Source organism: Molossus molossus, unplaced genomic scaffold (assembly GCF_014108415.1).
Source record: "Molossus molossus isolate mMolMol1 unplaced genomic scaffold, mMolMol1.p scaffold_m16_p_19, whole genome shotgun sequence".
NCBI classification, from domain to species: domain Eukaryota; kingdom Metazoa; phylum Chordata; class Mammalia; order Chiroptera; family Molossidae; genus Molossus; species Molossus molossus.
In genome coordinates, this window is record NW_023425354.1 from 37,355,379 (window position 1) to 37,368,338 (window position 12,960).

The window sequence follows — 12,960 nt, forward strand, 5'->3', positions numbered from 1 at the left end:
AATTTTCATATTTATTTATTTTTTAATTAGAAACAGTACTTGAAAACAAAACTTTAACATGGTCTGGTTAACTTGAAATAAGACTCATAAAATGTACCTTTTTATGTTTGTTCGGGAGTTTCGATGAGACATGTAAGTAAGAGTTCTGTGTAAAAATATGGGCTGTAAAAAAAGTATTAAAAATATTAAAATTAAATGGGTTAAATTCTAAGAAAAAAGTTGTATTGATGCATTTTGTTGATGACTTACCGCTATAAGATTTCGAGTTCGAAGAAATCTATAGATCTGCGTTGGTTCTAGGTAACAAAAAACAAAACCCAAATATTATCTAAATATAATTACCCAAGCTGTCAAGAAAATACCAACCTATATTCCATGTTATAATCAATATAAACTAGTCATGTGTTATGAAAATCACATACTGCATATTTACATCAAGAAAATTAGTATACACACTAAGATCAAAAGACAGTGGGATTGCCCTGGCTGGTTTGGTTCAGCGGTTAGACCATCGGCCCTCGGACCAGAAAGGCCTGGGTTCAGTTCCCGCTAAGGGCACTTACCTTGGTTGCAGTTTGTCCCCAGCCCTGGCTGGGGTCGTGTGGGTGGCAACCACTCAATGTGTCTCTCTCACATCGATGTTTCTCTCTCTCCCTCTATCTCTCCCTCCCTCTCTATCTGAAGATACATGCAAAAAAAAAAAAAAAAGTCCTTGGGTGAGGATAAAAAAATATAAAAGACAGTGGGATTGCCCTGGCCGGTTTGGCTCAGCAGTGAGTGTCAGCCTGTGGTCCCGAGAGACCCAGGTTCGGTTCCCGCTAAGGGCACGTACCTCGGTTGCAGGTTGTCCCCAGCCCTGGTTGGGTTGTGCGGGTGGTGGCTACTCAATGTGTCCCTTTCACGTCGATGTTTCTCTCTCTCTCTGTCCCACTCTATCTGAACAAAATATCAAAAAAAAATGTCCTTGGGTGAGGATTAAAAAAAAAACAACAGAAAAAAGACAGTGGGATCTATGGCATACATTCACAAAATTCATCTACATTTATTTGAAATTTAAGATACTCCACAATCTTGTTCTTAACCCTCACATTTCTAAGGTAGGTACTAACCTGTATGCAGAACTGAAAAGTAGTTACTTTCATTTAATTTAGCTAATTTAAACCATTTATAACCCATCCTCTTCCAAAAAGTAGCTGAAATGAGGTAGCTGGATTCAGCAAAAGAACTCTTTATTGATGCCAAATAAAAATGAAATTTCCACTTTTTGATCAGTTTTTTAAAAAATTCATAGTCAGCCAAAACAAAAAACTGCTTCCTACATGTCCTAATACAGATAAGTCAGTAACAAAGAAATCTGAAACACAAATTGTTTCAATTTTTCAATGAATATTTCCAGTTATAGTTCAAGTTTTTACCTATTTTGCTCAATGTAAATATTATCTCAACATATAAATACTACCTCAACACATACATATTTTTTTCTTCTCTTTATTGATTTTAGACAGAGAGGAAGAGAGGGAGAGAGAGAGAAACATCAATGAGAGAGAACATCGACTGGTGGCCTCCTGCATGCCCCCACTGGGGATTTGGCCCACAACCTGGGCATGTGCCCTGACCAGAAATCGGACCGGCAACCTCTTGGTGCATGGGCCGACACTCAACCGTTGAGCCACACTGGCCAGGCTCGACACATATATATATATTTTTTTATCCTCACCCGAGGACATTTTTCCATTTTTTGTTCAGATAGAGTGAGAGGAAGAGAGAGAAATATCGACGTGAAAGGGACACATCGAGAGGCTGCCACCCGCATGACCCAACCAGGGCCAGGGGACAAACTGCAACCGAGGTACGTGCCCTTAGCGGGAACCGAACCCGGGTCTCTCTGGACCTCAGGCCGACGCTCCAACCGCTGAGCCAAACCGGCCAGGGCTCAACACATATTTTTTAAGTAATAGATTACTAGAAGGTTTTTAATGCTGAGTTTAGTTAAAATTTAATTTGTTACAAAGGGCTCAGGTTGTAGATAGAAAATATATCATACAGAATACTATCATATCAGTTACGTTACTGACCTATTATTATGTTTCTTTAAATAAAGCAGTATCAAAATGAACTAAATATGACTATATCATTAAATATACCAAAACTTTTAAATATTTTTAAAATGGACTTTGGAGAGAGAAAGGAAGGAAGAGAGAACATTTAAACTTCCCTGAAACTAAGGTCAATATTACAGAAGAATCAAGTTGTTTTGTGGCCAAATCTAGTTCTTAATGACAGTTCACTTCTCCATGGTAGCCTCAACAGAAAACAAAATAGCTAACACTTTCTTGGAGGACTTATCTTCTCCTAACATTTAGAAACATTTTTAAAAAATATCCACTTAATCTTGTTAGTTTAGTTTGTTCTAAATAAACTAAAAGACGAGATATTTTAGAAGGGGTACAAACATGCATGTTTATTGTCATGAATGCGCTTCAGTTCTCCAGCATATTTCCAATTTAAATCATCTCTAGTTTTTGAAAATATATTAAGCAAAAGTAAAAATAATATGAATCTCTCTTAAGGTTCAATATTCGTTTCAATAAACTAAAATTCCTTGTGTTAAATTCCAATTAGAATTTCATGAAGCACTAATGAGAGAATGAAAGAAGGGTATTACACAATGTAATACGCCTTTCCCAGTACAGCTGATACCATGCCCTTAACATATGCCACGGAAAAATTGTAAATAAAGACATTCACCGGTAGAGCTGAGTTTATTCAAGTTTGTGTAAGATATTTAGTACTAAAGATCATCCCAATTATAACATCCACACAAAAGGAAAAAGGAAACCAGTCAGGATATAACATTCATTAAAAGAACAGTTGAAATCATTTACAGTTATGGTGTTTTTAAAAAAATAAATTCTATTGTTTGTTTCGGACAGCTTGTCCCCCTTTCCGAACTGAGCCCCAGTTTTCCCCTCGACGCAGACCCTGGAACAGAAATTGACATACGGACGTCCCGGAATTAAACCGGGCAGATTTCCGCGACCGACTCAAGGTGAGTCACACGCTGCACCATTACCTGTCTCAGTTTGTGTACCCACGAAATGGGTGCACATTTGGAAGGTTTAAAGCACCAAAGATGCCCTGTTACTATGCAGCACCGAGTTGGTGCGAGGGCGACTCCGACTGACGACAATTCGGCCGAATGTGACCGCATTCTCCCCAGTACAGGCTGAGCTGGCTCCCCAAAGCCCCAGGCGAAACCCTCGTACTTCTGGAGCGCGGAAGGCACGGAGAAGGCGAGGGCCGGCCCGGGCTGCGACTGCGGGTCCGAGACCGCACGGACCCGCGGCCAACGGCAGCCTCCTCGGAAGGAAGCCTGCTCCTAACGCGAGGCCCCACCGCTCACCTCCCGGCTCGATCTTCGGGGAGTCAAGCCCCTCACCTGGACTTCCTACCCCACTTTCCCCAAAGCCCCGGACTTCGGGCCCCCTGGAGCCGTACTCCCCGAAGGGGGAACAGCTCCCTCAACAATTCCTCCCTCCACTCCCAGATCAAGTCGAGTCCCGGCGAGGAGGGGGGCCCAGCCCGAGTGTCCCGACCCCCGAATGCCGGAAGAGTGGGTATCCCTGCCCTCAGAGCCTCAAACGCACTCACTCTCAAAGGCCTGGAGGAAAAGCTCGTGGTCAGCCTGGACGTGCTCCATTTTCGGCTTCTTCACCGGTAACACCGCAGCCCCCGCCGCCGCCGCCGCCGCCGCCGCCGCCGCGGAGGAGGAGGAGGCCGAGTAACTGCCGCCGCCTCCACAGCCCCCGCCGCCGGATTTGCCGCCCGACGCCGTCGCCGCCGCCACCGCCGCCGAACCCCCGAAGCCGCCTCCCCCGGACCCCGCGCTGGGCCCCGAGCCGCCCCCTCCCCCACCGCCGTGCTTCTGAGGCGCCATCGCGGTTCCTGCCTCCTCCCCCGCCAGCTACCCGCCGGGCGGCCCCGGAGAGTAAGCGCCGGCAATACCAACCGCTCGTCCCAGCAGGCTCCGGCGGACCGAGGGGGGAAGGAGGAGAGAGGGGAGGAGAGGGGAAGGGAAGGGAGGAGGAGAGGAGGGAAGGAGGGAGGAAAAAAAAAAAAGTGTCTCCTCCAGAGAGCCCCGCTCCGCTCCGGAGGCCGCTCACCCTAGCCTGGCCTGGCTCCGCCCACTTCCCCCGCCCAGCGTTCTGATTGGCCGGCGGGAGCGCGCGCCGCCCGGCCGCCCAGCCCGTTGGCCCGCGGATTCCCCCGTCAGTCACGCGGAGGCGCTTCTCGCGGAGGCGCGGCTTGGTTGGCCCGTGCGCGCTGCCGACCGCGGGCCCGGCCGCCTCTTTGAACTGAATTCGCGGGAAAATTAGGGGTCGGAGCGGCCTTCCTGCTGGCCCCGGTGCATTGTGGGGAGAGAGGGACCCAGCGAGCCGCTTAGGGAGCGGTTTCTCGCCTTCTGAGCGTCGTCAGTCACCGCCCCCAGGGGGTACAGGACCCCTGATGGGAGGCGGGCCTCCGAGAAACTAGGGGTCAGGGGCCTGTTAAGTGAACTGGGACCCATTACTGATCATCGAGTCTCTAACTTCATGGGAAGGGGCCTGCCAGGGAGTTGGGTCGCTTCTAGTTTGAGGGGCTCCCGGGGTGGGGCGAGTCCCCCTGTCCCCTCGTCACCACGTGCCTCCAGCCACCCATGTCCGAATCCCACCCAGCAAAGCACTTGAAGACTGGGGGCCGCCGGGGGTTTGTGGCGGCTGTCCTGGGGTGTGACCGGGCTCCACCGAAGGAAGCGATTTCCATGTGACAGGACTGTCCTATAGAGCGAGGGAACGATTTTCGGTAGGGCCGAGGGTCTCGATGGGTGCTGAGGGGTCGTGGCTTCTCGACGTGCTGGAAGAAACGCCGAGGCATTCTACTCCCACCGTCAGACAGACGCCAGAGGAGGTCACAGGGACACGCTGACTCCTGAGCCGCGCACCGCCTTCTTGGGAACCGACGTCTGTCGGCTCAGAAACTCGAGGGGGATCCTGTTCGGCGGGTATTGCTTAAAAAGATGCACAGGCCCGACTCCGGCTTCTGGCCGAGGCAGGTTTGGGGTTGAGCTGGTACACTTAGAGATTTTAATTTTAGGCTGGGCAAAGGTTATCTCTAAGCGTGTTTTTCCAATTCAAATCCCGTGATCTAATATTACATTAAAATGGAACACTGCCTTCCAAAACCCCAATCTATAAACGCAGAACCCTCTCATCCTTTCAATAACATTTTCCAGACTGTTTGCTTTGGTCTTGATAGTTCTCTTCAAAACACTTTACAAAACAAGTGTCTTGGGAATGGTTATTCAAATTGTTTGCAAAACTAGTATCTTTGGAGTGGTGATTTAAATATCTAAAATACTGATTTTATCAAAGCCGTTTGCTACTTGAGAAAGTGAACTCCAGCCCTGGCTGGTTGGGCTCAGCGGTTAGATCTGCCTGGGAACTAAGGGTCGTGTGTTCCCCGGGTCAAGGACACATACCTGGGTTGCAGGGTTGGATCCCCACCCCTGCTTGTGTTGTTCTGGAGGCATTAATAACAACAACAACAACAACAAAAAGTGAACTCTACAAATGATGCATTTAATATAAAATGTGGCATTTCAGGAATAGATCAGAAATTAGGTAGACCTGTTGCTGATTTTTTGTCGGACAAAACATTCAGAATGCTCTTTTGCTATATTATTTGTACATACTGTTTGTTATCTTCTTTGTATATATTATCTGTACTGTTTTTTGGGTTTTTTTGGTTTTTTTTTTTTTTGTTTTCCCCCAACAAAAAGTGTTTTTTCAGATTTCTGAAAAAAGCCTTCTCTGATTTCATGCCACCCCACAGAGGCTTATGGGGTTTTAGATCTTGGTAAACTGCTGGTCTTTAGCTTTACTGGGTTAGAAAATAATGTTTCATCAATTCAGTCAGGATCTGGAGAATTAAATCATACTAAGCAGTTCACAAAATACCCAGTTATAAGCCAGGATGTTAATTTATTAATTAACAGTAAATATAACTGGCAAAGTTACAGTGTTCGTCATTTATACAGGGTCCTCCCTTCTGGAAAGAATGTGGGGGAACAGGTACAGTCAAAGAAAAAGACCAACTTTCAGGTTATCATAAATCTGATAAACAGAGAAGGAGTGAAGGAAGTTGGAAGGTCCTTAAAAGGTAGTCCTTTTGTTACTGGTTACACCAGGATGAGACCTCAGTTCTTGTTTTCTTGAAGGAAAGATTTCAATCAAGAGACAAAGTGTAGAAAAGCAAGCAAGAATTTATTGGCCACAGCAGAAACATTTATGACAGTGAAACTAGGAAGGGCATAGGAGAAATAGTTGGGCTGCCTTGGCTCACTGGAAGTCAGAGAAAAGGGGGGCTTGGAGACAGTTTCAGGGGTTTAGCCCAGGACGAGCTGCCGCTACCAGTTGCTCCCCTGGTTGCAAGTCTCATGGGGTCCCTTGGAATTTAGGAGAGGCGTGCCTATGGGGGAAGAAAGTGGGTGGGGAGGCTTGGGTGTGCTCCTGGGAAGGAGAGTTGCTGGGACCTTCCTTTTAAGGGGTTTTAAAGGCTGGGCATTTAGGGGAGGTCTTAGAGGAGAATCAGTAGAATATTCATCAACTTTATGCTGCTGTACCAAAATGAAATATGCTCTCTTAATTTGTCTGTCCTTGGGTGTGGTTGGTAAATGGCACTTAATTGAATTTCTGTTATCTGTCACCCTAAAAGGGTGATTTCAGTTATTTACCCTCTGGTTGGGGAGGAGAAGTGCAAACCATTTACTCGTTTTTTCTTTAAATCTTCACCCAAGGACATTTTTTCTATTTATCTTCAGATAGAGTGGGAGGGAGAGAGAGAGAAACATCGACTGGTTGCCTCCCGCATGACCCTGACCAGAGCCGGGGACAAACTGCAACAGAGGTGTGTGCCCTTGGCCGAAATAGAACCCGAGACTCACTGGTTGGAGGGCTGATGCCAAACCAGCCAGGGCAAACCGTTTACTCTTAATGTCCTTAGTTTAGGGAAGATAGGATTTGCTAGGTGGCTGCAAACTGCTGTTTAACTATTTGTCTTAATTTCCCTATTCCACCTCTCCTGGGATTTTCCTAGCTTCGTACTGTTCTATAACACTTTCAGAACACCATGGTGGCAACTGGGCTTTCAGCATGGGCATGGTTTTAGTACAGTAGCTAACTAGTACTGATCATGAGGAAGCCAACCGTGCTCTGGGAAAGGCAGAGAAGCAAATTCTCACTTTTTGTATTCTACTTTGTCTAGAATGTATGTAAAGCACTAAAAACAAAACAAAAAAAACCCACCTTATTACCTCAGGCACATAAGTGAGGTGTTGTCTTGGTTACATTACAGTCTTCTTAATCAGATTTTGTTCTATAGGTAAAACATGTACATCATCTCAGGGTTGGTCACTTCTGTGGCCAGCTTATTTATTTTGCGTTGTTATTTCTAAGTTTGGCGTGGCAACAGTTATGGAGACTTGTGGCACCAATTCACATGTCCCTTACCTCGCATTGAATTTGAATTGCTTTCTAGGGTTTTGTTTGTTTTTGCCTCCATGCCGTAACTGAAATTGATAAACTCCTATATTTCTTAGCACAGGACTAGATATGTGTTCATGGAAAAAAAAGAATAGCAATTATTTTAACCTTTGGAGTTATCAATATGTTTTTACATCTATGTATATTATCTTACTTTGTCATAGTAATCCTTTGAAACTGGCATTATTTTCATTTAACAGATGTGAAAATAGCCTCAGAGAGGTTAAGTCTCTTGCTCATTTAGTGGCAGAGCTGTGACTTTGACCCAGGTTTTTTAATTCCCAATTCCTATGCACTTTTGCAATCGGAATAAAGTTATCCTTAGGACTTCAAGAACACTGTTTTTAAGTTTGTTTTTAAAATGAGGACCATCTTCTCTTACAAAAAAATAAATCAGCCCTGTCTGGTTTGGCTCAGCGGTTGGAGCATTGGCCTGCGGACCAGAGAGTACTGGGTTTGGTTCCCGCTACAGGCACGTACCAAAGGGGGGGAAATCATTTTGTGCTCCTCCCAATTGTGCACTCTTATTAGTGCCCCCACTTTGCCTTTCACAGGCTTCTGTGGTAGGATTTTTTACGTTTCTCGTGGCATGGACCCCTTTGACAGTCTGATGAAAACTATGGACCACTTCTTTTAAACATGCACAATTATAATAAAATATCATTACCAAAATAGTAAAAAATAAAATTGTGATGTAGTAGTATAGGTGCTTCTTTTTTAATGTACCAAGTGAGCTCTAGCAGCAGATCAGTCTAATGACTATCATAATTTCAAAGTAGTGATAAGAGCAAATAATATTTTGAGATACCTGCAAGAACTGTAACGTGACATGGAAATATCTGTAATTTATCTTGGAAATAATGCCACAGGCGCTGCTAACACTACTGTGATGCATTGCCTATATTAATAGTTGAAGGAAATGCTAAATTTCAGTTGGAAGTTAATGTAAATAAAGATTTAATTTTTTCTCATCTAAGTTCATGCACTCCCTGAATCAAATTGAAGTTAACAACCCCTTCATTATAACACCAAGTCTTTTTCTTTCTACTTCACTGTGAGTTCCTGAGGGCAGGGATGATGGGTGATTTGCTTTAGTAACTAAAGTGTCTATCACTGTACCTGGCATAGAATAGGGGTTCATCCAATGAATTTTGAAGAATAAGGGCACCAGTGCACAAATATAAATAATTATAATAATTATTGAGTGCTTACTATGTACCAGGCAGTATTTTAGGTTTTTAACATTAAAAAACATTTTTTTTCTTTATTGATTTTAGAGAGAGAAGAAGGGAGAAGGAGAGAGTGAGACAGAAGCATCAATGTAAGAAAAACACATTGATTGGTTGCCTCCTGCATGACCCCAACCAGGGCCGGGAATTGAACCACAGCAAAGGTACATGCCCTTGACTGGGAATCAAACCGGAGACTCTTTGGTCCTCAGGCCGACCCTCCAACCGCTGAGCCAAACTGGCCAGGGCTGATGTAGGTAACTTTTATTATTCCCATTTCATAGGGGAAGAAACAAAGGCAAGACTTGTTAAGTAACTTGCACAAGGTAAGTAATGGAGCTGGTATTCTAACCCAGACAGTCTGTCTCTAGAACCCTCACTCTTGACCATGATGCTATGTAACTAGAGAGTTTTAGAGACATACGATATTGTACATGTTGTTTCTAGGTCAAGAAAGATCAGTAAATATTGCCTCTGATGCACTGAAATGATTAATCATCAGTATTGAATGCATTTGCTGAAAATAACCTAGGTATCCATTTTCCTTTTTACTCGTACAGTGTCTTTCTCTCCTCCACTTATTCCCATCTCAGTGAGATTGAGGTCTGAGGCTATTAAAATAAGACAAGTGCTGTATCGAAAACAAAAACATGTTAAAGTCTTGTTTTGAGGAAACTAAAGAATTATATTTGCTGATAAGTTCGGAGAGAAATATAATCAATTAAAAAAAGAATGGTGTCCAAAGTAAAAATAGCAATAACCTTCCTAATAAATGTTAGTGTGAAGAAACAATCTTAACAGTTCTATTTGAAATTTAAAATCAACAGTTTATACATTTTTGTATCCTTTGTTTAGAAAAGAAAAACATGAGACCCAAGGAACATTCACTAAGTATTGTTTTTTTTTTTTAATAAATCACTGATGTGTGTGTGTGTGTGTGTGTGTGTGTTTATCTAGAGTTAACTAAATATAATAAGGATGGTAGTTAGAACCCCTGGGACAAGAAGAAACTTGACACTAATAACCTGAGGGAGGAAAAACCACCTGAGACAGATGGGAAATACCTAAACCTGAATTTTGGGAGGCCTACATCTGGAGACAGCTACTATGCTTCTTTTTCTTTTTCTTTTTTTTTTTTATCCTCACCCGAGGACATTTTCCCATTTTTTGTTCAGGGAGAGTGGGAGGGAGAGAGGAACAGAGAGAGAGAGAGAAACATCGATGTGAAAGGAACACATCGAGTGGCTGCCACCCACACAACCAACCAGGGCCGGGGACAAACTGCAACCGAGGTACGCGCCCTTAGCGGGGACAAACTGCAACCGAGGTACGCGCCCTTAGCGGGAACCGAACCCGGGTCTCTCAGGACCGCAGGCCGACGCTCTAACCGCTGAGCCAAACCGGCCAGGGCTACTATGCTTATTTTTCTTTTTTTCTTTTTTTTTTATCCTCACCCGAGGACATTTTTGCATTTTTTGTTCAGACAGAGCGGGAGGGAGAGAGAGAGGAAGAGAGAGAGAGAGAAACATCAATGTGAAGGGACACATCGAGTGGTTGCCACCCGCACGACCAACCAGGGCCGGGGACAAACTGCAACCGAGATACGTGCCCTTAGCGGGAACCAAACCTGGGTCTCTCTGTACCGCAGGCCGACGCTCTAACCGCTGAGCCAAACCGGCCAGGGCTTATTTTTCAAAGTGTGAGACAAGTTGTTTTATATTTAACTTTAAATACAATCAGAAGTGAATTGAAATTTATTGAGCATCCTATCCACACAACAATCATAAACAATAATGTTAGTTGCCATTATTAGCCTCTTACACATGTGTAGTTGAATCTCAAAGAGATTAAATAGCTCACTCACCATCCCCCAGCTTAGAAGAGGAAGAACCAAAATTTGAAACAAGTTACAGGGGACTCAGATACCCATGTGTTTTCCAGTACAACAAAAATATCCACATTATCATCTTGGAAGCCCCAGAGTTTCAAGAAGCTACCTCAGGGAAATGGCAAGGCTGCAGAATGGTGGGCTCCGCATCCTCTTTCAATCAGAGCTGTTCAGCTTTATAATTTGTTTGAAAATAATGGTTCTACTTGCTAAAAAAAAAAAAAAATTATATATATATATATATAAAAAACAAACAAGGAAACAAAAAAACGCATTCAACTCTGCTGCATTCCCAGGTCTGATAATGAGAAACAAGGAGCTAAAATGACACTAAAAATGTATTCCTCAGATATGTTTTTAATGACAGCATTAAAACAAACCTACGCTGAGAGTAATGAAAATGACTTTGTCATAGTAATAAAATATGGATGAAAAAAATCAGTCTGTGTATACCTCACGCATGCCCGGCCCAGAAAAAACATTTAATCTTTATGTTGTTACCTCTTATCGTTGTGTGAACTTATTGTTTATGTTTCCTTCATTTTCTTTTTTTAAAAATTTTTTTCTTTATTGATTTTAGAGAGAGAGAAAGGGAGAAGGAGAGAGACAGAAACATCAATGAGAGAGAACATCTATTGGCCGCCTCCTGCATGCCCCCCACTGGGGATCTGGCCCACAACTGGGCATGTGCCCTGACCAGGAATGAACTGATGACTTCCTGGTAGTGCATGGGTCGATGCTCAACCACTGAGCCACACTGGCCGGGCTCCTTCATTTTCTGAGGATAAAAGAGTATCATTATGTTTCTGTCCTTCATAAATCATGTCAACATAACTAGGTATTATACCACTTCCATAATACTGGATTTCCATGTAAAGTTTATAATTCATCTTCATAAGTGCTAATTACTACTGTTAATCAGAACACATGAAAAGATTCAGGCTTTTATTTTTAGCTAGTTGTTTCTACAAATATTATTTCCATGATATGATTTTTGTTTGAACGATATATTTAGCAATTATTATTTATAAATTAATTTATTATATGATAAGTTTTATGGCAAGAGGAATCTTAGATAGTATCTAATTTAAGCCTCTTTTTATCTTTTTTTAAATCCTTACCCAAGGATATTTTTCCATTGATTTTTCAGATAGAGTGGAAGGGAGGGAAGGAGAGAGAGAGAAATAGAGGGAGAGAGAGAAATATTAATGTGAAGGAGACATTTCAGTTGGTTGCCTCCCACACCTGACCCGGAAAGGGATGGAACCTGCAACCCAGGTATGTGCCCTTGACTGGGAATCGAACCCAAGATCCTTAGGTCCTCGGGCCGACACTCTAACCACTGAACAACACCGGTCAAGGGCTAAGCCTCCTTTTATACACCTGAGGAAACAGCGCCAGAGTTTCAAGTTGTTTGCCAAAATGACTTGAGGTTGAGTAAGTACTAGGAGAGAATCTGTAGGAAGGAAAGTTTGTGGAAAAGTTGTCTTTTAACTTACAAACACAGTGTTCTTTGGGGTGTTTCATGTACTTCATAGAAAAATACTCTTATCCACATTACTGTATTCAGGATTTTGTTTCTGCTTGCACACTATTTAGTGGAATTAGTTCCTGGAAAAACTTAGCTATTATTCTTGGTCGAACCATTTTTTTCTTCATATTCATGGCTTCGTATCTCAACTTTAACCTGTAGGAAGATTACCCCTTGGACCTGCAGTGATTTGAAATTTGCTGTGAATTCATTAAAAGACATTGCCATTCCATATTCCCTGCAATTATTATCACTCTAACAGTTTTGGGCATGGAAGCTTCTAACAATAACTTAATCACGTGACTAGTTTAAGTTGGCACCTTCATGGTTGAGCTGAATAAGAGAGCTGTCCTGAAGAGACCACAGAATGCTTTAGGAGCGTTTTGTTTTGGTTTTGTTTTTGTTTTTATAAATCCTCACCTGAGGACATTTTTTTATATTTTCAGATAGAGTGGGAGGGAGAGAAAGAGAGAGAGAAACACCGACGTGAAAGGGACACACTGAGTGGCTGCCACCCGCACGACCCAACCAGGGCAGGGGACAAACTGCAACCTAGGCACATGCCCTCAGCGGGAACCGAACCCAGGTCTCTCCGACCACAGGCTGATGCTCTAACCGCTGAGCCAAACCGGCCAGGGCTAGCAAATGTTTTTGATAGAACAATAGAGGGCTTACATCTTGCCGGTAGGATAATTTGTACTCTGTGCCTGGGAGAAATTCCTTGAGATTATA

General features: G+C 43.4%; 1 protein-coding gene across 2 annotated transcripts in view; it reads right to left on the reverse strand.

Moving 5' to 3' along the window:
* The window catches only part of SUZ12 (SUZ12 polycomb repressive complex 2 subunit), a 45,777-nt gene extending 41,629 nt beyond the window's left edge, over positions 1–4,148 (reverse strand). The window contains exons 1-3 of one of the 2 annotated variants that reach the window (XM_036268540.1): positions 3,652–4,148; positions 250–296; positions 98–162 (exon numbers count right to left, since the gene is read on the reverse strand). In XM_036268540.1, coding sequence (XP_036124433.1) covers positions 98–162; positions 250–296; positions 3,652–3,937 — 398 coding nt within the window. In that variant the 5' untranslated portion in view covers positions 3,938–4,148. The remainder of the gene's footprint in view (positions 1–97; positions 163–249; positions 297–3,651) is intronic. The other variant, XM_036268541.1, reaches the window with a different exon arrangement.
* Between the last annotated feature and the right edge of the window lie 8,812 nt (positions 4,149–12,960).